This window comes from Hoplias malabaricus, chromosome 18 (genome assembly GCF_029633855.1).
Source record: "Hoplias malabaricus isolate fHopMal1 chromosome 18, fHopMal1.hap1, whole genome shotgun sequence".
In the NCBI taxonomy this organism is placed as follows: Eukaryota; Metazoa; Chordata; class Actinopteri; order Characiformes; family Erythrinidae; genus Hoplias; species Hoplias malabaricus.
Genome location: NC_089817.1, coordinates 1238816 through 1261131, shown reverse-complemented (window position 1 = coordinate 1261131; position 22316 = coordinate 1238816). Strand labels below are relative to the sequence as shown.

Genomic DNA, 22316 nt, shown 5'->3' with positions numbered 1-22316 from the left:
AAAAAAAATGACCTACTGTTGCTTTAAGTTGACTCCCTTTGCTTTAAAGCACTGAGAGGAGTGTGGCTCCATGGCAAGGGGGAGCTACTCAGTTAGGTCTAGAATTAAAGGGGAGGTGCTCAAGGGCAGCGTGAGCTGAAAACCTTGATTTGGTCGTTTGAGAATCTGGAGCTCAGGGAGAAACCAGCTGTAAACTGACACCACTCAGACTTCGCCGCGGGAGACGTGGCCTTTGTGAGAGGCTCTGAGTGGTTCAGGATTGGCTCCAGTAAAGTAACAGCCACATCATTAGAACCGTGCTGCAGGGGGTGTGTGTGTGTGTGAAACCTGCAAAGAAATCGTGAGCGTTATTAACTACAAGAGTGAGGGTTTGATGCAGTCCCTTGTGACGTTAAAGGTATAACTCCAGTGTTTCTGATTTTTATCTCCTCACAGACAAGTACACTCCATGAGAAAAAAGTTTGTAGACACCTACTCTACGTTGTGTGTGTGTCCAGTTATACCTCTGTCCGTTGTGGAGAACTGTTTCTTAATGAAACGTCTGTGACCCGCTTTGGTCCAAACCCCACGAGCCCCACAGCAGTGTTCTCCCCCTGTGTAAACAGCCCGTTCAGAACGCCCGCTTTCAGCACCTGTTCCTTTAAATGATAATGAGCCGCTCGCTGTTCACCCCGACCCCGAGCGCACAGCAGTGAGGAGCGAGGAGCAGAAGCTCTGGTTTTTAGCCGTTTTCACTCTGTTCTCTTTCTTCTCCGTTTTTACTCAGTGCTCTTATTTCTCCGCGCTCGTTGTGTCTGTTTTGCTGAGTTTAACCTCGTCTTTGTGCTCTCACATAAACACGGGTCCAGCGCTGTGATTGGACAGACTCAGACGAGGGGGCGGGGCCATTCTAAAGCCTCTGCACTTGACGTCAGAAGCGGAGCAGAATCAGAGCGGCTCGTTTTACCCCATGTTCCTGACTCAGGCGGCGCACAGTAAACGGACTGAGGTCTTGTTTCACAGTGTGTGTGTTGGTGTGTAATTGTCCTCTTTAAAATAATGGAATTCTCTCCTTTCTAAACGGTGTCTACTAGCTGTTGTTTACTGTATGTAGAGCTTTCCCAGAATTCGGAAAAAGAACAGAACACTCAGCAGCTCCACTTTGGCTCTTATTACTCGTCCATTTTGAATCTGTGGGCCTTAATCTGTCTGGGGTTTTAATGACGGGGTCGTGTCCGTCCCTGGGATCTGTCTGAATGCGTGTCTCACTTCAGCTCCCTTCCATTTTGAGCCAAGAATCAGTCGGCTGCGCGCGCACAAACCGTCCGACACCGCGAGGTCAGGAGCAACACAAACAGAAGGTTTTATTTTTATAAACTTATGGTTTTTAGCTGATTTAAGAAAGAACGTGAACGCAGAGGTGTGTGTGTGTGTGTGAGAGAGAGAGAGAGAGAGAGAGAGAGAGAGAGAGTGGCTGTTAAGGTGGACTGAGGGAGTTCTGTGAACACCTGGGATATTCAGATTGCAGTGGAACACACTGTGGTTTCGGCAGCTGTTTTCTAAACAGAGGAGTAAACCATTGTCTGTTTAATGAAGGTCCTGATGACTGTGGATGAATAAACATACCTCGCTTTCCACAGAGCAGATCCTCGGCCTCTAAACACTGGGGCACGTGGGGCACGTGAGCACACCGCGGCCCTCGGCACGCTTCCACAGGATGGTGGCTGTGTTCATGTGTAAACTCCAGACCGGAGACATCAGTTCCCCTGAGACACTAGTCCTAGTCTTAAGCTCAGTCTGAAGCCCAGGCCTGACGCCTTCTGAAAATCCCAGAGTGTCTGTAAAGGTGTGTTCCGCGCTGTAGATGGAAGCCCTGGGCTGTTTGGTCGGTCAGATCTTTACCCCCCCCCCCCCCCCCCACGCCTTCAAAGCTGTGATTCTCCTCTTCGTTCCTCTGTTTCTCCTGAGCGCCTTTTTGTTTCTCGTTTCCCAGTGTTTCTGCTCACACTCCAAGCCATAGAGCGACTCCAGCTGCAGTCGGTGATAAACCAAAGCAGAAAAGCCATATTTACCAGCACAACCAAGGCATCCCTCCGTCCCTCCATCCTCCCTCCCGTCCTCACGTCTTCTCTCTCTCTCCGTGTGTGTGTGTGTGTGTGTGTGTGTGTAACTGTATACTGTAAAGGTGGGGGGGGGGATCAAGTCTGTGATGTTCAGTCGTTACCAGTGAGACAATGAGGTTAATGTTTGTGGGCGGGGCCTAAATGCAAAGTCATTCTTAGCTGCTCTTTATGATGTGTGTGTGTGTGTGCTGTTTGGTTTGTCACACACTTCGTTCTGTCAGCTCTTCTCTTCTGTTCTCAGTTGTTTCTCTCAGCTCTTCTCATACATTGCTCATCTGCTGTCATTTTCATTTTCTCTCCTCCTCTCCTCTCCTCTCTGTCCCCTGTTGGGGCTGTAGGGCTGCACCGTATGGAACCAGGGCTGAGGTTGTGATTGCGGTGAGACGCTGTACAGTGCTCCTTCATTAAAACCGCGGTGGGTCCGTGACGAGGGCGGTTCTGATGTTCTGATGTTGACACCGGTCTCTGATTCTGAACCTTCTTTAAAACTACAAACATAGTGGGTGTGGCCAGGTGTGAGTAAATTAATCATTAATTAATAAAGAGGTCTGTTCTGAGGGAAACGTCTGCTCTCTGAAGCTGAGAGAATCAGTGGTGAATTGTGGGAACAAAAGAGATCTGCGCACAAAACAAAGCAGAGGGAGTGTTTACTTCGGCGTTTCTTTAACAACGACGACGCCACGGTGCTTTGACGAAGGAAACCCACACCTGGAGCTGTGATTGGTCACAGCAGTTAACGAGCTCTGTAATTGGTTAGTTCTTAAATCAGAATATATACTGTGCAGCCCTACGAATCAACTGTGTGTGTGTGTGTTAGTTACAGCAGCAGGACATATATCACAACGAATCCGCCTTAAAATGAATTGAGCGCGTCCGTCCTGCCTCTGTGTGTGTGTGTGTGTGTGTGTGTAGATGATTTTATTTTTCTCTGGTGATTGTTTGACAGTGCTTCTGCAGATGTGTTGATGTCTGGATGAGGTAAACACTCTTCTAGTGAGTGTGTGTGTGTGTGTGTGGGGGGGGGGGGGGGGGGGGGGTGGTGGTGTACAGTGTAACAATGCAAATAAAGTTTCTGTAAATATGTTTTCCAAGTTGTAAAATATTTAAATAAAAATAATATAGTATTTATACTTAAATATGATGTTTGTTTTCTGTTCCTTTCACTGTTTTCTGTTTTCAGGCTCAATGTCTCTCTCTCACTCACACACACACACACACACACACACACCTACACTGACAGTGTTCACCATTCAATTTAAAACGGGTATTTTCGTGAGTGTGTGTCACACAGTTAATAACTCAGGGTCTCCACACAAATACACCACTGACTCAGGGTCCTGTACACACACGGATCACAGCTCGGGACGTACACACACACACACCTGTCTTTTCAGGGTCCACACACACACTGAGTGGTTGTATTATGACGGATTTCTTGCTCATCATCTGCATGGTACATGAATGATTGTATCCATCTACGTGTGTGTGTTTGTGTGTGTGTGTGTGTACCAGGTTTCACTTTTGTTGTGGAGACAAAAATGTGTGAGCACTCACACTAAGGCATTCTCTTCCTTGTAGAGAACACAAACTGGTTCAACATCAGACTTTACATTTTCAGATGACGTTGTGTTGCAGGGCGAAGGTGTGTGTGTACGTACATATATATGTATGTAAGTCTATAATAAAGTCCCCAATGCATGGAAACAAACGTGTGTGTGTGTGTGTTTTATGAAAACAAGCTGGGCTCAGCACTGTCGAGGGGAAAAGGTGAGTCCAAACCACAGCACAGAAGTTCTTAACATCCAAACTGTTCAAAAGCTTCAAGGTGCTGCACTTAGCCAAAACTGCAGTGGATCAGACACAGCAGTGCTGCTGGAGTTTTTAAACCCTGTGTCCACTCTCTGTCCACTCTGTGAGACACTCCTCCCTCGTTGGTCCACCTTGTAGATGTAGAGTCAGAGACAGTAGCTCATCTGTCGCTGCACAGTGTGTGTCGCTCGTCCTCTAGTCCTTCATCAGTGACACAGGACGCTGTCGGCTGGATGTTTTTGGTCGGTGGACTGTTCTCGGTCCAGACACTGAGGGGTTTAAAAACCCAGAACTCATACCGCTACAGAACAGAACAGGATCATACAATATACTGTGGCGACATCGTGTGGACATTTACTGCAAGTACACAATCCATAATAGAGTTTACATTAAATGCACTACAATTAACAATTACCACAAAAACATACTTTTAATTTTTGATTGTGTTCCTAATAATAAACTGTTTGAGTCGCAGCAATGACTCTCAAGCTTCAGCTTTTTTATATTTTAGAGCTCAGATTAATCCAGAGCTCCAGCTCCACGTCTAACTTAGTTCAGTTCTTCAGTGTGTTTTTTTAACTGCTTCTTTTCTACTTCTACACTAGCTTGGACAATAAATCGATTTACTCAATTAATCTCATTATTGTCAGAGATATTTGCTAAAATTAGCATTATTTCTAAACTCTGACGAACTGAAAACATTTCACGTAGCTAGCAGGTTAGCTAGTTATGCTAATTAGCAGGCCACTTCCTTTACAAATAAATAAACAGCTTTATATTTTAGATTCGTTTGTTTTGAATATTCGAAATAAGAATGTGGTTATAACAGTTACAGCTGGGTGAGAGTGTGTGGTTGTGTCAAACTCCTTTACATTATTTAAGGTGGACTGTTTAAGGTGGAACGGGAAATATAAATAAACCAGTCTGAGCTTCATGGAAGAATGTTATGGTTTTGCTTAACTAACTTATAAATTAAGTTTGTGTGTGTGTCCATGTCAACCTCAGCTGGACCATTTAAGGTGGAACTGAAAATTGGAATTAGAAGCTAAGTTTCATTTTGGAGGCAGGAGACCTCTGTGTAACTGAATCCAGCTGTTTCCTCTACAACCTACAGCCGCGGTATTAAAGGTGGACTATTTAAGGTGGAACGGATTCGAGTAAGAAAACACCACCAGTTTCGTGGATGATCTTTCGTTCTGTTTTTTTCTGAACTAGACTTAGAGCCGTCGCTTGGAGGCTGGCGCGTGTGTGTGTCTCCCTCAGCTGGACCATTTAAGGTGGAGCGCTTAAGGTGGAATGGGAAGTTGGAGGAAGCAGCTGGTGGAGACGAAGCCAGCCCCCGTTCGGTGGAAGAGGGAGAAGTGCTGAGGCTGTGGAACAAACTGGATGTAAATGCGTTTAACCCGAATAAACGATGGCTAAAAGCCCGCAGCCGCAGGGCCACGGAGCGGATCAGCAGGCGGGCGACAGGGAGAGTCTGGCGGAGCCACGGAGCTTTTCTCCCGGGTCTCGGACCGAGCTGAACGGCTCCGCGAACTCGGAAAAGCAGGCTGATAAATACGGCTTTATCGGAGGAGCCCAGCAGCTCACTGGAGACTCGTGAGTATCTACAGGGTTTCTCCAAATTATCTTTAATCAACATCAAAGACAAAGAGTTTTCACCGACTCTCAGTGAAACTCAGTGTTTCTCACCCCCGGCTCTTTCTCAGAGATTTGACTTGTGTCTCATTAACACTGACTGACTGTCTCAGAAGAACGACTCAGTACTGTCAGACTCTCAGAAGGACTGTCTCAGATTATCTCAGAGTACTGACAGACTGTGTTATAACGGGAGTCCTGACTGATCTCAGAGTACTGTCTCAAGCATGACAGACTCGTCTCATAAAAATGGGAAAACAATATTATCTCATAACGCTATCTCAGAATACTGAATGACTGTCTCAGAATATCTCAGTAAGATTATCTCAGAATACTATCTCAAGCATCACAATGCTATAGTCTCAGATTACTGACTAACTCTCAGAATATTGACAATCTGAGAATACTGACTGACTCCATGAGAGAGTGAGAGAGAGAGTGAGAGAGAGAGTGAGAGAGAGAGAGAGAGTGAGTGAGAGAGAGAGTGAGAGAGAGAGAGAGTGAGTGAGAGAGAGAGAGTGAGAGAGAGAGAGAGTGTGAGAGAGAGAGAGTGAGAGAGAGAGAGTGAGAGAGAGAGAGTGAGAGAGAGAGAGAGAGTGAGAGAGAGAGAGAGTGTGAGAGAGAGAGAGTGTGAGAGAGAGAGAGTGTGAGAGTGTGAGAGAGAGTGAGAGAGAGAGAGTGAGAGAGAGAGAGTGAGTGAGAGTGAGAGAGAGTGAGAGAGAGTGAGTGAGAGAGAGAGAGTGAGAGAGAGAGAGTGAGTGAGAGAGAGAGAGTGAGTGAGAGAGAGAGAGTGAGAGAGAGAGAGAGAGAGAGAGAGTGAGAGAGAGAGAGAGAGAGAGAGAGAGAGAGAGTGAGTGAGTGAGTGAGTGAGTGAGTGAGTGAGTGAGTGAGTGAGTGAGTGAGTGAGTGAGTGAGTGAGTGAGTGAGTGAGTGAGAGAGAGAGAGAGTGTAATTTATTAATATATTTGATAGCGTTAGGAACAAACACTCCTGTATAGACTTCTTTATTAATCAGAGTCACTCTACAGCGTCGGGCTGAAGGAAGCAGCTCAAACGCAGTGTGAAGAGGGCGCCTCGAGTCAGTGATCACTGCTGTGGCTTTCCTGAGTAAACCTCTGTTATAAAGAACACCTAGTGACGTTTGTTAACGGCTGATTATTGTCCCTGCCACCCTTCATCATTCCACACAGTTTACTTTTACTGAGTCCAAACCAGGCCGAGATTAAACACCAGTGCACTCTCCATCACACCGACACACACCTGTCCCATGACTTTACTGTCACCCCCGGACTCCTCCAGCTTCCTGATTAGATTATAATCTCTGACTGACTTTCTTACACACTGTCAGCGGGAGGTGAACTCAGCTGGAGATCCGAACGCGTTCCTAAACACCTGAAGCACCTCACCCTGTCCACAACCTGGTTACAGAGCATCAGTGGTGGGGGACGGTGTGTGTCATGTACAATAAGCTCCTCTTGGTTTCTCCAGCACTGATTAAGAGCTCTGGAGTTACAGCACTGTTCTAACTTTAGCACCTGAGCCAAATCATCAGTAACATCACTATCTTTATAAAAAAGCACAACCAGAGCCATGTCATCAGTGGATTGTATTAACCCTCACGTACTCCGCTGTAATCTCATCTCATTAGTGCACACAGAGACGAGAGAAGACGATCTCATCAGAGAGAACGCTTTTAATGCACACTCTCTGTAAACGGTCTGTTTAAAAAACCCTTCCTCCAGTTCACACCCGAATCCACAAGACGCTGTAAAAGTGTGTGCCTCTGCACTGTGTTAAAAGCTGAAGTCAAACCTATGAATGCTATTCAAACTTCTGTAAATGACTAGCTCCCATCTTCAGTCCTATTCCTGTGCTTCATAAACAAACTGTAGTGGGTCCCTGACTCTTTATGAATCGGTGTCTCACACCCGTGTGTCTCATTTATAACGAGTTAGCACGTGTTGTTCATAACTTTGAGATAGTGATAGACACTTGATAGTGCCTCAGTGATGGTTTCGTATGTCATAATAAAGAGATCTTAATTATTACTCGCTCCTTCGTAATGATTTAATATCTCAAATTATCTCGTAATGTGTTCGTATCTCATTAATGATTTAATATCTCAAAAATCAGAAGTTCGTATCTAGAACTAATCACTTTGTGTTGAGTGTTTCTGAATCGATGTAGTGTCTCATAATAATGATGCAGCGTCTCTATGACGACCTTCTCGCAATAATAAGGAATAAATAGGCCCTCATTATTATGGGATGCTAGGTCATGTGATTAATTTATCACGTGAAAGGCCGTCATAGTTATGAGATGTAAACTTAGCACACACAAAAACAGCTGCGCGTTCACGATATAAACCCCCTCGGTGTCATCTGTGGAGCGGTGTTCTCTGGAGCGGTGGAGTCTCTGGCCTGAGCTGGAGAGGTGTTTGTGATGGTGGGAAACTCACTTTGTCTGATGTGCGTTCACAAACTGCTTTTTTCTTTTTGTTATTGAGCTTCTCCCTCCTCCAAAGGCCTTTATTCCTAATCCCCTTCATTTAATTTAGTTCACCACCCAGTTCCTCGCCGAAGACATGAATCACAGGACATTTTGGGTTTTGTTTAATGGGTTCTGTGAGTCTCTCTTTAAAACGGCAAACAATACGGCCTTGTCTTTAATGGCCTTTTGGCCAGACCTCCACGAAATCATGTGACAGTAATATTAATCTAATTTTAAGATGGAATAAAGTCTGGTCTTTCATTTGTGTTCACTGTGAACAGTCCTTTCTTTGAGTGTTCAGTGACTTTTTGGAAGTTGGAAACTCTGCAGACTCTAGATGACTTAAGCTTTGGATTAGTTTGAGTTTTTATCCTATTACAGTTTATTAATTTATATTTAGAGATGATTGTTGGTGCTCCAGAGTGGGGCACTGGTCTGATGATGACCCTATCATTCACTGTTTTCATCCCAGATTTGTCTCAATCGTCCGAGGCACACATTGCTTTGCTCGTTCTGAGTGGGTGGGATGTTCGGTGCAGACGTGATGGACCACTATGAATGGATTATTTCTAATATTCCCACTCTTAAAAGGCTGTGGTTTGTGAGAAATCCTAGCACAGAGATGGTGTGCTCTGCTGTGAACAGAGAGAGAAAAGTGTGTGTGCTGGAGACAGTTTAGCCTCAGGGAGAACTCCAGCATTTGTGTCCGAGTGTCAATGTCAAAGCTCATAACTGAGTCAGAGGCTTTGTGAATGGAGCACAGAGGCTATTCATGAAGCCATTGACTCTGTTTGGAGCTTCTGAGAGATTTGTTTACCATGGGATGGGTCACTTTTGCAGTGGAGACCAACATTGTGATGTGGCCCAGAATACACCCCTGTGGGACGCCACAAGAAGTTTGCAGATTCATAGTGGGACTAAAGTTAGTTCAAGGCTGGACCCAAGTTAATAAGTACACAGTGATACAGAGCTGTCTGGAGCAGCTGCACATGAGCCTGCAGTCACTGGTCTCAATGCTATTCATGGGCTACAGGGGTTTAAACCCTGCAGCTTTGGAGCTGTGTTGTGTAGTGTGAAGAATCTCCAACCAATTCCTCTGGGATGATTCGGAGCTGTGTTTGTGCCATCAAATCCTCACAGAAATGTTCCAACCCCTAGTGTATTGCTGTCCCAGAAGAAGTAGAGCAAAGGGAGTTAAACTGCCACTTGATGTCGTTCAGTGTAGTTTTGTAAACATGCCCCGCCCTGTGTCTGCGTGAGAACGTTCACATCCACGGTGTGTTCATGGAAACGTTGATCCATCACTGGTTTAGTATCAGAACGAAGTGATATGTAAATAACGTAGCGCTCGGATCACTGTAGACAGCTGTTGAACAATAAAGTGACTGTGTTATGTAACCCAGGGTCAGCTGATCTACCTGCGGTTAATCGGATCCACTCAAGCTGATTATCTTTAGGTTTATCTCTCTCTCGCTCGCTGTACACACTCTGTTCTCTACACACACTGCCACCATTTACAGCAGGGAGCTCCACAACATTACAGTAGTGCAGTGGTTCAGTCGCCCATGGGGATAGTAGTGGTTTGTGTAGTGAATAATTGTAATTTAATTTTCAATCATTCTCACATTTCAAAGCTTTTATTCAGCAGGAAATTAAATAAATAAATAAATAAACTAAAAACAAAGTGTTAGTGCTGTGAATAAACTCTTCACTCACTGTTTCACACTGCTTTTAAAAAAATACAATTAAAACAGTCATTTTTACGAACAGTTACAGTTTCCATAAAGTGATGAGAGCCTGAGAGTGTTCGAGTTGGTTACACAGTCACTGAGAGCTCTAAGTGTTGGCCATGTCTCCAAGAGATGTCAGATTCACAGATTCAGTCCTCGGTGACGCCTCGGCATCCAACACGGGGGATCCTAGAGAGCAAATATCTATTGGTCTCAGTGTGTGTAGGATCCCCCCCACCCCCACCCGTCAGCTGATGTGACAGTTCGGGGCAGTCCCTGCTTCTTAAACTAATAGTGGCAGTTCGAAAATAAGTGGTGGGTCAACTTCACGTGTCTCAGAGGAAACATGTGTGAGGAAACAGGTGCCCCACCCTCCTGCCTCGCTGATGACTGAGACTCGCTGAAGACTGAGAGACTGAGACTCGCTGAAGACTGAGAGACTGAGACTCGCTGAAGACTGAGAGACTGAGACTCGCTGAAGACTGAGAGACTGAGACTCGCTGATGACTGACAGAGACAGGGGAAACTGTCTCAAAACTGGGGAAAAACAAATGAAAAAACAATTGAAAATGAGTTAGAGTTCAAAGTTCACTGTCATTACTCGTCTGTAACGTCACCAAGAGTGAAATGAGCCAACAGCCGCAATATACTGTGATTTCCAGTCATTTCTGAACCTGTATATGGCCTGCTTTTCTGTTTTAGGGCAGTGGGTGTCTGTCGTTGGCTGTTAGTCTGAGACGGTGAAGCACTGATTGTTGGGAAGAGCAGGGAGGAGGAAGCAGAACAAGGGGAAAGTTCTTTCCACTGCTGAGCTTCCTGTTTTCCCTGTGTTTTCCCCGTCGCAGTTCGTCCTCTTTTCTCGGCGTGTGTGGTTCCCTCGAGCTTGGCTTGTTTCATTTTTACTATGAAGTCAGTTTGAAACTGAGAGGGACTGAAAAGAGTACAGTATAACGTTATGAAACACTGCAGAGTCGCGAGGGTGGGGGCACACACGTTTCCTCTGAGACCCACCGCTTTGTAAACAGCCTCACATTTTAACACACCGGAGGAGAATGCAAACTGCCCAGATCTATCACATCAGTCGACAGATGCCCACAGACTGAACAGAGAGATGAGGAGAAAGAGGGCCGCCCTAAAACCCCTGATGATACAGACATCCGCTCCACTCCATAATTTCACTCCACAAACTGCTGATCTTTGCTGGGACTGATTCAGCACAGACCGCCATTACTCACACAGACTCCACCGCTGCTTCTAACTGCGCTTTTAAATTAAACCTCTGTTATTAAACCCCACTGTCTATTGTCATTTGGAGCTTCGGAGGAAACCGGAGCCCCCGGAGGAAACCCACATGGACACTGGGAAAACACACCACGCTCAGCACAGACAGTCACTCGGAGCGCGGCTAGAACCCACGGCCTCTAGGACCCTGGAGTTGTTGAGTGCTGTGTGTGTGCTGTACATCTCTTTACACAGAAGAGAACATGGTGAAGATGTAATTCCTCACACTAATAATAATATATTGCCATATGGCAGTCCCGGTCTGAGAGAATAACAAACACGGCCTGTGTTTCCTCATGCCTCCTGTAATCTCATATCCTCTGATAATCCACGCCTTTAAATCCGTGTACACTGAGAACAGGTGCGTCTTCACGTCCCACATAAAGCAGGTGAACATCCAGCACGTGCTCTTCACCCAGCGCTCAGGGGCCCTTCGCTGAAAGATTCACTTTCTCTGAGCTGCAGCAGACACATCCTTCTGAAAAGAGGATTATAAATAAGGATTTAGCTGCAGTTCCTGCCTCTACTCTTCAGGGAGGGCCTAAGACCTGACACTAGATCAGTGCTGTGAGGGTTTGGAGGTGTCCGACTACATAAAGAGTGAGGGCTTGACCCTGAACCCAGACCCCCTCCCACCGCTGCAGAACACAGTCATTCAGCTGGTTTCAGTTTTATACAAATGATTTACAGCAGCCATGTAACACTGACCAATCAGAGAGAGACAACTGTCCATTGTCCACACCCCACAGGGACCTCACCCACCTTCAGCCTGAACACACTACTGCGCCTTTAAAGCTGCTCGTTTCCTGAGGTTAACACATTGGGCTATAGCTGTGTAAAAAATGCACGTGGATTTTCTCCTCCTCGCCCCACACTCTTCCTCCACTCTCTGTTCTCTCTGTTCAGGGTGTGTTTGCTGGTTTTAATAAAACAGGCTTTTGATTGTAAACGCCTTTGGGATCTCCATCACACGCTCACTGAGAAACATGGAGAAACATGAGCTTCCCACAGAGGAGGAGAACCATGAGTCAGGAGTGGTTCTCTTCACCCACCACATGAAAACAGAGGCTCCTGAATGCTTTGTCTTCTGATTTGTATATTTGTGTGTGTGTGTGTGTGTGTGTGTGTGTGTGTGTGTGTGTGTGTGTGTGTGTGTGTGTGTGTGTGTGTGTGTGTGTGTGTGTGTGTGTGTGTGTGTAAGCTAGTGCGGCCTAAAGGATTCTGTTATGAAAAACGGCAGTGGAATGAAACCCACTTTCTTTCTTTATTTGAAATCTTTTTTTTGTCTTTTTTGGCCCCAGACCACTGTTTTAGTGTCTCTCTCTCTGTCTCTCTGTCTCTCTGTCTCTCTCTCTCTGTCTCTCTCACCCTCTCTCTCTCTCTCTCTCTCTCTCTCTGTCTCTGTGTCTCACCCTCTCTCTGTCTCTCTCTCTCTCTCTCTCTCTCTGTCTCTGTGTCTCACCCTCTCTCTGTCTCTCTCTCTCTGTCTCTCTCTCTCTCAGAGCTGAAGACATTCCTCCGGAGGTGCTGAGGCAGAGGGAGGTGAAATGGCTGGAGATGCTCAGCAGCTGGGACAAGTGGATGAGCAAAAAACACAAGAAGGTCACTCTCTAAAGATGGATTTCTCCTCAGTGTAAAACTGATTAATCGCATTAAAGCTGTAATAGTGTAATGTAATGTGTGCTGTTTTAAACTTATACAGTATGTTTATGTAATGTGGGTCATCCTCAGCGCTGCAGTGACACTGACGTGGTGGTGGTGTGTTAGTGTGTGTTGTGCTGGTGTAGAGTGGATCAGACACAGCAGTGCTGCTGGAGTTTTTAAACCCTGTGTCCACTCTCTGTCCACTCTGTGAGACACTCCTCCCTCGTTGGTCCACCTTGTAGATGTAGAGTCAGAGACAGTAGCTCATCTGTCGCTGCACAGTGTGTGTTTTATTTTATGGACTATTATATTCAGATAAAGCATTATTATTTTATAGATATTGTATTATGTGCAGTATATGGAATGTGTGGAATTGTTTAAAAAAGTGTGTGTGTGAGAGAGATGAGATGAGTGCTGCTGGTGATCAGTGATCCAGAGTAAACACCTGCGTTTCCTCCACACCTCGAATTCATTCCTAATTCCTGTGTCTATTTTCTCTTTCTCTTTCTCTCTCACTTCTCTCTTTCTCTCTGTCTCCTCTCTCTCTCTCACCACTTTCTCTCTCTCACCCTCTCTCTCTCTCTCTCTCTCTCTCACTTCTTTCTCTTTCTCACCCTCTCTCTCTCTCACTTCTTTCTCTCTCTCTCTCTGCAGGTGAAGCTGCGCTGTCAGAAGGGAATCCCCCCATCTCTCAGAGGACGGGTGTGGCTGTATCTGTGTGGAGGGAAAGTTAAAATGGAGCAGAACAGGGACAGGTTCCAAGTGAGAAACGCATTCCCCATCGCAGCAGTCTTTAACAAACACAGTTATTCTGTGGGTTTTCTAAAGGCCTGTTGTGCCTGAGCAGCTAAAGCAGAGGTGTAAAACTCACACTCAGTCCAATATGAACTGGTCCAGACCACAAACATGTATCATACAAAAAAATAATAACACATTCTTTTACTGCATTTTTAATGATTTTAAGACTTTTTCTGTGAAGGGCACATATTCACCCACAGTGGAACACTTAATGAGCCGCTCACTGTTCACCCCCCGACCACGAGCCCCACAGCAGTGTTCTCCCCCTGTGTAAACAGCCCTGTTCAGAACGCCCGCTTTCAGCACCTGTTCCTTTAAATGATAATGAGCCGCTCGCTGTTCACCCCGACCCCGAGCGCACAGCAGTGAGGAGCGAGGAGCAGAAGCTCTGGTTTTTAGCCGTTTTCACTCTGTTCTCTTTCTTCTCCGTTTTTACTCAGTGCTCTTATTTCTCCGCGCTCGTTGTGTCTGTTTTGCTGAGTTTAACCTCGTCTTTGCGCTCTCACATAAACACGGGTCCCCAGACGAGGGGGCGGGGCCATTCTAAAGTCTCTGCTCTTGTTGTCAGAAGCGGAGCAGGATCAGAGCGCCTCGTTTTATCTCGTGTTTTCTGACTGATGTTTGCGAGTCTTGTTTCACAGTGTGTGGGTTGGTGGGCTACAAATAAACACGTTAATACACATGCAGCGTTAACTTTTGGAAAATGACCTCATTAACCCTTCGTTTACTGAAGCTGGACTGTTTTCTGTGTCAGGACTTGGACGGCCAGCCTGGAGATCCTAAATGGGTCGACGTGATTGAGAAGGACCTCCACCGACAGTTTCCTTTCCATGAAATGTTTGTAGCTCGAGGAGGACACGGGTGAGCTTCTGCTTTCTCTGACATCTTTGGTGCCTGAAGGTTGCTTCTGTGAAGTTTTCAGCTGAAACTATGAGCATTAGACAAGTGGCCCCTATTAAGGTGATAACTCTCCACACACTCACCTCTCCCACACACTCACCTCAAACAGTGTAAAGATATTCTGTTATTTTCCAGATACGCGTTCGGGCCACAGCTGTGCCACTTTTAACGCTCATGGCTTGGTTGTGGCAGTGGCACGTGTGGTGTAGGTGGGACATGGGCAAATGTCATGAGTAGGGCTTGAATTGGGTTACGGCACGTATTGTGTGGGCCGGCCTAGATTTGTTGCAAACACACCTGACATCCAGCCCGAGAAAAGTGGAGCTGTGTCTGAGTCGAGGCGTCCAGACTCTCCCAGAGTCAACGGCCTCATTCAGAACCGAATGTGGGCCATGAGAGAACTACAGATGTGCCACATTTGGGCCAAACAGTCCTCACCATCTGGGCTGTGGTCGACCTGATTATGTGGTTTCTGTTCTAATCACCACACTGTTTATTTATGATCACAGACAGACTGATGTTATCAAAGCTAACAGTAGCAACAAGTCTGAATACTGTGTGTGTCTGTGTGTGTCTGTGTGTGTCTGTGTGTTTTATAGTCAGCAGGATCTGTTCCGGGTGCTGAAGGCCTACACTCTGTACCGTCCGGAGGAAGGTTACTGTCAGGCTCAGGCTCCAATCGCTGCGGTTCTGCTCATGCACATGCCGGCTGAGGTTAGAGAACAAGCACCACACCATGAACTCTGTCTCAGTCAGAAACAACTTCAGCGGAGAAATCTCAGGATGATTTACACTACTTTGTGTTTGTAGAGGTGTAAACAATTAAACAATGGTCAGTAACATTTTTCTGTCTATAACCCTCCATTAATTTGTATGTCATTCATTCATTGTCTGTAACCCGTATCCAGTTCAGGGTCACGGTGGGTCTGGAGCCTACCTGGAATCACTGAGCGCAAGTCAGGACCACACCCTGGAGGGGGCGCCAGTCCTTCACAGGGCAACACACTCACACCTACGGACACTTTTGAGTCGCCAATCCTACCAACGTGTGTTTTTGGACCATGGGAGGAAACCGGAGAACGTGTGGTGTGTTCTCTGTGAGTGTGTGTTGCCCTGTGAAGGACTGGCGCCCCCTCCAGGGTGTGTTTCTGACTTGCGCTCAGTGATTCCAGGTAGGCTCCAGACCCACCGTGACCCTGAACTGGATACGGGTTACAGACAATGTATGTGTGAATGCTAAAGGATTATAGACAAATCTGAGGCTAGAGATTAGAGATTTGCACAGCTAATGTTTTCAGGTTTTCATATGAATATGTGTTTATTTGCTTCTCTTCTCTTCAGGAGGCGTTTTGGTGCCTGGTGCAGATCTGTGAGAAGTATCTGCCGGGATATTACAGCGCAGGCCTGGTGAGATTAACACTCACTCGTAACACGAGCTGTTTCTGACACTGGTCTGATAACACACACTCAGGTTTGAATACAGATGCAATATCTGCCTGCAGCACCGAGCACGTTCAACCAGCTCAGCTCAACAGCTGCGTTTACACAGCAGTCTGGTCTATGTTACATACCCTCATCCATTCATTCGTTCCTCTGCTCTCACTGCTTCACCTTAATCAGGGGCACAGTGCAGGAGCACACTCTGGAGAGGGCACCAGTCCATCGCAGGGCACCAGACGCTCTCAGTCAGATCAAATAAATATGATGTTAATGTAAATGTTTGGTTATATTCTCTAGCGCTAAAACATTTGGAGGAACTGTGTTATTTTTCTGACCAATAACGTGATTGTGGTTTAAATTGCTATAAACAGGATTACCACGATGATCTGGATTTAGATTTGAGCACTGAATGAAGGACGTCAGACTCCCATTTACACACGGGTGCTTTAGGGCCCTGCACTGGGTGTTCTCCCTGTGTCTGTGTGGGTTTCCTCCGGGTGACTGTCTGTGAGGAGTGTGGTGTGTTCTCCCTGTGTCTGCGTGGGTTTCCTCCGGGTGACTGTCTGTGAGGAGTGTGGTGTGTTCTCTCTGTGTCTGCGTGGGTTTCCTCCGGGTGACTGTCTGTGAGGAGTGTGGTGTGTTCTCTCTGTGTCTGCGTGGGTTTCCTTCGGGTGACTGTCTGTGAGGAGTGTGGTGTGTTCTCCCTGTGTCTGTGTGGGTTTCCTCCGGGTGACTGTCTGTGAGGAGTGTGGTGTGTTCTCCCTGTGTCTGCGTGGGTTTCCTCCGGGTGACTGTCTGTGAGGAGTGTGGTGTGTTCTCTCTGTGTCTGCGTGGGTTTCCTCCGGGTGACTGTCTGTGAGGAGTGTGGTGTGTTCTCTCTGTGTCTGCGTGGGTTTCCTCCGGGTGACTGTCTGTGAGGAGTGTGGTGTGTTCTCTCTGTGTCTGTGTGGGTTTCCTCCGGGTGACTGTCTGTGAGGAGTGTGGTGTGTTCTCTCTGTGTCTGCGTGGGTTTCCTCCGGGTGGCTGTCTGTGAGGAGTGTGGTGTGTGGTATGAGTGAGGTATGAAGTTGTGCTGATGTGGGAGTGAGGGGTTAAAGGTTGCTGTTCCCGTGCTCTTCATCCGACTGAAGCTGTTCATTAACAAACCTGTAGCTCTTTACACTGATCCTCAGTGCGTCTGTCTTAATGAACAACTCTGTCACACACACACACACACACACACACACAGTACCAAGTCTTAGATTTAGAATAGTCACTAATTCCCAGAGGGACTGGGCCAGCCTTTAACTGTTTGAGTGCAGGTTTTCTTCAGTTCTTTTGCGTTTTAATCTGTTTCTGCTGTTTCTACTAAACTCTGCTAGATTTAAATGAGACATCAACAACCATCCCATGGCTCATATGTTAGAGAACTTAAATACTGTTGGAGAATCAGTAAATTCACTTGGAGACATGAGTTTACAGAGAAGTGTGTGTGTGTGTGTGTGTGTGTGTGTGTGTGTGTGTGTGTGTGTGTGTGTGTGTGTGTGTGTGTGTGTGTGTAGGAGGCGATTCAGCTGGATGGAGAGATTCTGTTTGCTCTGCTGAAGCGGGTTTCCTCAGTGGCTCATCGTCATCTAAAGAAGCACAAGATCGACCCGATCCTCTACATGACCGAGTGGTTCATGTGTGTGTTCTCCCGGACACTGCCCTGGGCCTCGGTGCTCAGGGTCTGGGACATGTTCTTCTGTGAGGGTGAGGTTCTCTCTCTCTCATTCTCTTATTTTCTCTTTCTCTCTCTCTCTCTCTCTCTCTCTGTACGTTACACGTACATGTTTACACTAAATAAACACAGTCTGTTCAGGGCTGGTCCTGACACTTCAACCACAAGCACTTCCTGTTTGATCCTGGCAGCGGGACATGGGCTGCTCTCAAAGTGTTTTCAGAAGTGAAATAGAACATGTTTAGATGACGTTTAATGAACCTGAACACCAAAGACCACCGCAGTGTCCCTCTCCACTGTTTTCCAGTGTTGTGTAAGTGGTGTTTAATCGTGAACACAGATGATGTATGGGCTGCTTCACGATGGTAATCTGCTATTGCCCCCAACACACATTCAGCAGAAGTGTTGCGCTCTACGATACGCTCCCACACACACTGAGCACGCGAGCAGCAGCAGCGCCCCCTGTCTGCCACGCGGTATAAAACTCCTTCATGGTGCTGCACACTGACTGAACTCGTATGAAGCTGTGTATCGTAACTCGGCGTGTGTGTGTTGGTCTAGGAGTGAAAATCATCTTCCGTGTGGGGCTGGTGCTGCTGAAATGCATGCTGGGATCTCAGGAGAAGTTAAAGGTCTGTCAGGGTCAGTACGAGACCATGGAGCTGCTTCGAGCCGTGGAGCCGCGCTACATGCAGGAGACCTTCCTCATCAGAGAGGTAACACACACACACACACACACACAGGAACTTAGAGTCACCTCTTTAGTCATCTCTTCTTAGTAAGTGTAATGTGTGGGTGTAAGATAACTGTCTGCTTCACACCCTTCACTCGGCCAATGACAGATTTAGTGGTTTTAGTCGTTCAACACTTCATACAGCCTTCAGCGAAATTAGTGTGTGTTCAGTTTCTTTTACAGAAAACGAATGAAAACAGGAGTTTGTCTCCATCTTGTGGAGAGAGTGTGTTCCTCAGAGAGAGTGTGTTTTCTTGTCTCCATCGTCTCCTGTCTGCTCAGTATTTTCTCAGTAATCAGCAGAGGGTTGACGTGTGCTGCGCAGTGAAGCAGAAGTTATACTGTGTGACGTTCACATGATCGAGGAATAATTAACCACCTCCTCTCAGTCGTTAACGAAAGCTCTACACCTTGACCCCACAAACTTTACTTACCAGGGTTAACACATGAAGACGTGTGTGTCTCTGTCTCTCAGACACACACACACACACACACACACACACAATAGATGTTTGTCATACATTACTTATTTGTTTACTTACAATTCCCTATAGAATATAAAAATATAAATGGTTTCATCAATAAAATTAAAAAGAATGAAATGAAAAATGAATTAAAATCCTGTGAAAATGATACAAAAGATTTTATTTAAGGCCATTTGTTACATAGTGGATTGGCGAGCCAAAATTTTCCATAGGTGTGAGTGTGTGAGTGAATGTGAGTGTGTGTGTGTGTCGCCCTGTGAAGGACTGGCGCCCCCTCCAGGGTGTGTTCCTGCCTTGCGCCCAGTGCTTCTGGGTAGGCTCTGGACCCACTGCGACCCTGAACTGGATAAGGGTTACAGATAATGAATGAATGAATGAATAATTTGTTAGGAAAAAAGGCAAGAGAAATTTGTGTCCATCAATGACCTCTCTCCTTCTCTCTTTCTTTCGCTCTCGTTCCCTCTTTCCTTCTTTTTCTATCTCTCCTCTGTCTCTCTCTCCCTCTCTTTCGCTCTCCTTCCCTCTTTCCTTCTCTTTCTATCTCTCCTTCTCTCTCTCTCCTTCCCTCTCTCTCTCTTCTTCTCTTTCTATCTCTCCCTCCCTTTCCTTCTCTCTCCCTCTCTTTCGCTCTCCTTCCCTCTTTCCTCTTTCTATCTCTCCTTCTCTCTCTCTCCTTCTCTTTCTCTCCCTCCTTCTCTCCTTCTCTCTCTCTTTCGCTCTCCTTCCCTCTTTCCTTCTCTTTCTCTCTCTCTTTCTCTCTCTCTCTTTCTTTCTCTCTCTTGTTTCTGTACCAAGACTTATGACAGTACACATTATTCCAGTCACTCCAGGAACTCAGGGCAGATGTTGTCCTCTTTGTTTATGAGTTTTTGTGAAGAGACTCTGTCCGTGTGGATGTGTCCATCTGTGTCCGTCTGTCTTGTGTCTCTCCTCCAGATTCTGGAGCTGCCCGTGTCTGAGCGGGACATCGAGAAGGAGCACCTCTCTCAGCTGCGCCTGTGGAAGGAGTCGAGAGGGGAACTGCACTGTAAATCTCCCCCCAGAATGCACGGCGCCCGAGCCATCATGGGCGCCGAGCCGCCCAGCAAACAGGACCTGAACCAGAAGCCCACCATCATCGTCAACGTGCTCCCGGACCCCCGGACCACGGAGGAGGACAGGGACAAGAAGAAGAAGAAGAACAGGAAAAATGCCACCTCTCCACCAGAGACATCTAATCAGAATCCGCCCCCTCAGGACCAGCTTTTACCTGGCCAACCACAGCCTCTGATGAAGGACACGCCCCTCCAGGCGTCCAATCAGAGTCTGAGTAGCACAGAACACGACACATACCTGTAGACAGGAAGAGAGGGAGAAGCCCAGTCTCTGATGGTGTCCTAATTCTGTGGTCCTCTTGCAGTTCTTACAACAAACTCCCCTCCTTTAAAAGGTACATAGTGCAGTTTCTGCAGTGCTGAGCCCAGAATAGCAACTAAACAGGCTCTGTTCTCCCTGTGAAAACCCAGTGGAGCATCTCAGTGATTTTGAAGCTGTCATTTTAAGGTAAAAATACTACGGAGTGTTGCTTTAAGCCCAGTGTGATTGGTCCCCATTTGGGTCGCAAGAACGTCTGGGAGATTCCAGGGTCTGCAGTAATATGAGAGAGAGACAGAGAGAGAGAGAGACAGAAGAAGAGAGCGCCTTCTAGTGGACATTCAGTGCAGGAAATTACATTTTCTATTATTGCTGCACAATACAGATAGAATATTAGTGCAGTATGGTATTACTACATCATACGACATACTACAGTCAGCCAAATCATTAAAACCACCTCCTTTTTCATACTCACTGTCCATTCTCTCCACGGACAAACACTGGTACCAGGGAGTAACAAAGTATGCAGAGCAGGATAGGTGCTGGTTTTAATGTTTTGGCTGATCACTGCATGAGAGAGAGACAGAGAGAGAGAGAGAGAAAAGGAGGGAGGTGTTGAGAGAATCACAGATGCCACAAATGGGACCCAGCCACTGCTTTATGACGTGGTGAATCTGATGATGTTGAGCATCGTCCTGAGACCTGTGAATGTTTACTGACTCACCCCTCCATGCCCCGCCCACAGACGTGTTCTTCCTCAGCAGCTCCTGCGTGGTTCTGATGAAGAAAGGTAGATATTGTGATATAAACTGAGCTGAAGGGGGTTTTCAGCAGCAGTTGCTAGGAAACAGCACCTTAGTGGGCGGAGTTTGGCTAAAAGCAACCTCAGGTGTCTTCGTCCAATCAGACTGGACTACAATTCCCAGAATGCAACGGGAATGGGAGCAATCATCTGGGAGATTTTGACTCTGTTTTCCACTCTGAAGTGTTTTCCATTTGTTTAATGAAGGAATGTGCGCATACACAATGAGGCCAGAAGTTTATGGACGCCTCGCACTAACAGTTCCTCCGAAATGAAGGGGTTAATCAGGAATTTGTTTCTTCTTCGCAGCAGTAAGGGCCTTTACTCCTCCTCCGGGAAGGCTTTGGTTTAGGTGTTTGAACACATCTGTGAGGATTTGATGGCGTTCAGCCACGAGGACGTGAGTGGGGTATTGTATGGAGCTCTATCACTCTACGGAACACACCTCCACTGCTCCACAGCTGAATCCTGCCCTCCTTGCCCTGGTTTACACTGGCCGTGGTGATGTTGGAGTCATGTGTAGCTGCTCCAGAGCGTCCCATGCTCTTCTGTAGACACTGAACAAGGTGTAAGGGCTGTCTGCAAACGTTTGGAAGTAGACTTTCCTTTTTCGTTACGTCTGAACCAAGGACCTCCACACGTCTCTGGAGCAGTAGCCTCTCATGTGAAGCTCATCACTGTGTGATAGTGAGATCAAAGAGCAGACGCTGCATTTTCACAGATGGATGTTTTCTTCCACCAAGATGCTAACTTTTAAGATCGAGGCTGAGCTCAGCTCCTACTTCTTGCTGAAGCTGTTTTGTGGTGAACAGCCGTTGTATACACCTTTTTTTTAGTCTTAAGCTCTTTCTTACACCACGCTGCTGTAAACTGGGCTCCAGAGCGCAGTGGTGTGATGTTGGTGCTATCAATAGGAGACTGAGACTGATCCCAGTGGTCCCTGGCTCTGTTGGTGAGTAGGGTGTCCCTGTTTCTGCTCAGATCTGCCCTCTCAGGTCAGGGGCAGTGTGTATGACTGGGGGCTAATGACTGGGGAGAACATGCGGCAGGAATTTAGGGATGAAAACAAAAACATAACGTCTTACTGTAGCCCTTTATCCACAGCTCCTTCGAATCAAAACTACATTTAGACCACGGTTTGTATTCAAAATGAATTGAAATAAAAATTGTAATTATGTGCTGCAAACATGGCTCTTATTGGTGAATAAAGGTGCACACACATTCAGACCTGTGCTGTTTGAACATTGCTGTGAGGTGTCCATGGTGTCCAGCCCTGAGGTTCCCGGTCCACAGCTCCGTCCTGCAGCTGGATTAAGTGAGCATTTACAGCCTTTATTTCATATAAAAGTAAAATTTTCATGGAGGAACGGTCAACATAAACATTCAGTTACAGTTAAATGAAGCAGGGCAGG

The 22316-nt window shown here is 46.5% G+C and overlaps 2 protein-coding genes across 2 annotated transcripts in view; both read left to right on the top strand.

Moving 5' to 3' along the window:
- The window catches only part of pptc7b (protein phosphatase targeting COQ7 b), a 23804-nt gene extending 20699 nt beyond the window's left edge, over positions 1–3105 (top strand). Inside the window, exon 6 of the mRNA XM_066650885.1 lies at positions 1–3105. This exon is cut by the window's left edge and continues 1182 nt beyond it. The gene's annotated coding sequence lies outside the window, so the exon portion shown is untranslated.
- A 1990-nt stretch (positions 3106–5095) lies between these two features.
- Positions 5096–22108, top strand: tbc1d10ab (TBC1 domain family, member 10Ab). Its single transcript, XM_066651652.1, has 9 exons — positions 5096–5510; positions 12553–12652; positions 13349–13456; positions 14247–14353; positions 14992–15106; positions 15734–15799; positions 17374–17563; positions 18093–18247; positions 19686–22108. Exons 1-9 carry the CDS (start codon positions 5326–5328, stop codon positions 20085–20087), a joined length of 1428 nt encoding a protein of 475 aa, XP_066507749.1. The 5' UTR covers positions 5096–5325; the 3' UTR covers positions 20088–22108.
- The last annotated feature ends 208 nt before the right edge of the window (positions 22109–22316 follow it).

Bases quoted from the DNA above. Each gene is read 5' to 3' on its own strand.
- tbc1d10ab (XM_066651652.1), top strand. From the start codon at position 5,326: ATGGCTAAAAGCCCGCAGCCGCAGGGCCACGGAGCGGATCAGCAGGCG. The intron at 15,107-15,733 runs GTTAGAGAACAA...TCTTCTCTTCAG, and splicing joins TCATGCACATGCCGGCTGAG to GAGGCGTTTTGGTGCCTGGT. The intron at 18,248-19,685 runs GTAACACACACA...TCTCTCCTCCAG, and splicing joins AGACCTTCCTCATCAGAGAG to ATTCTGGAGCTGCCCGTGTC.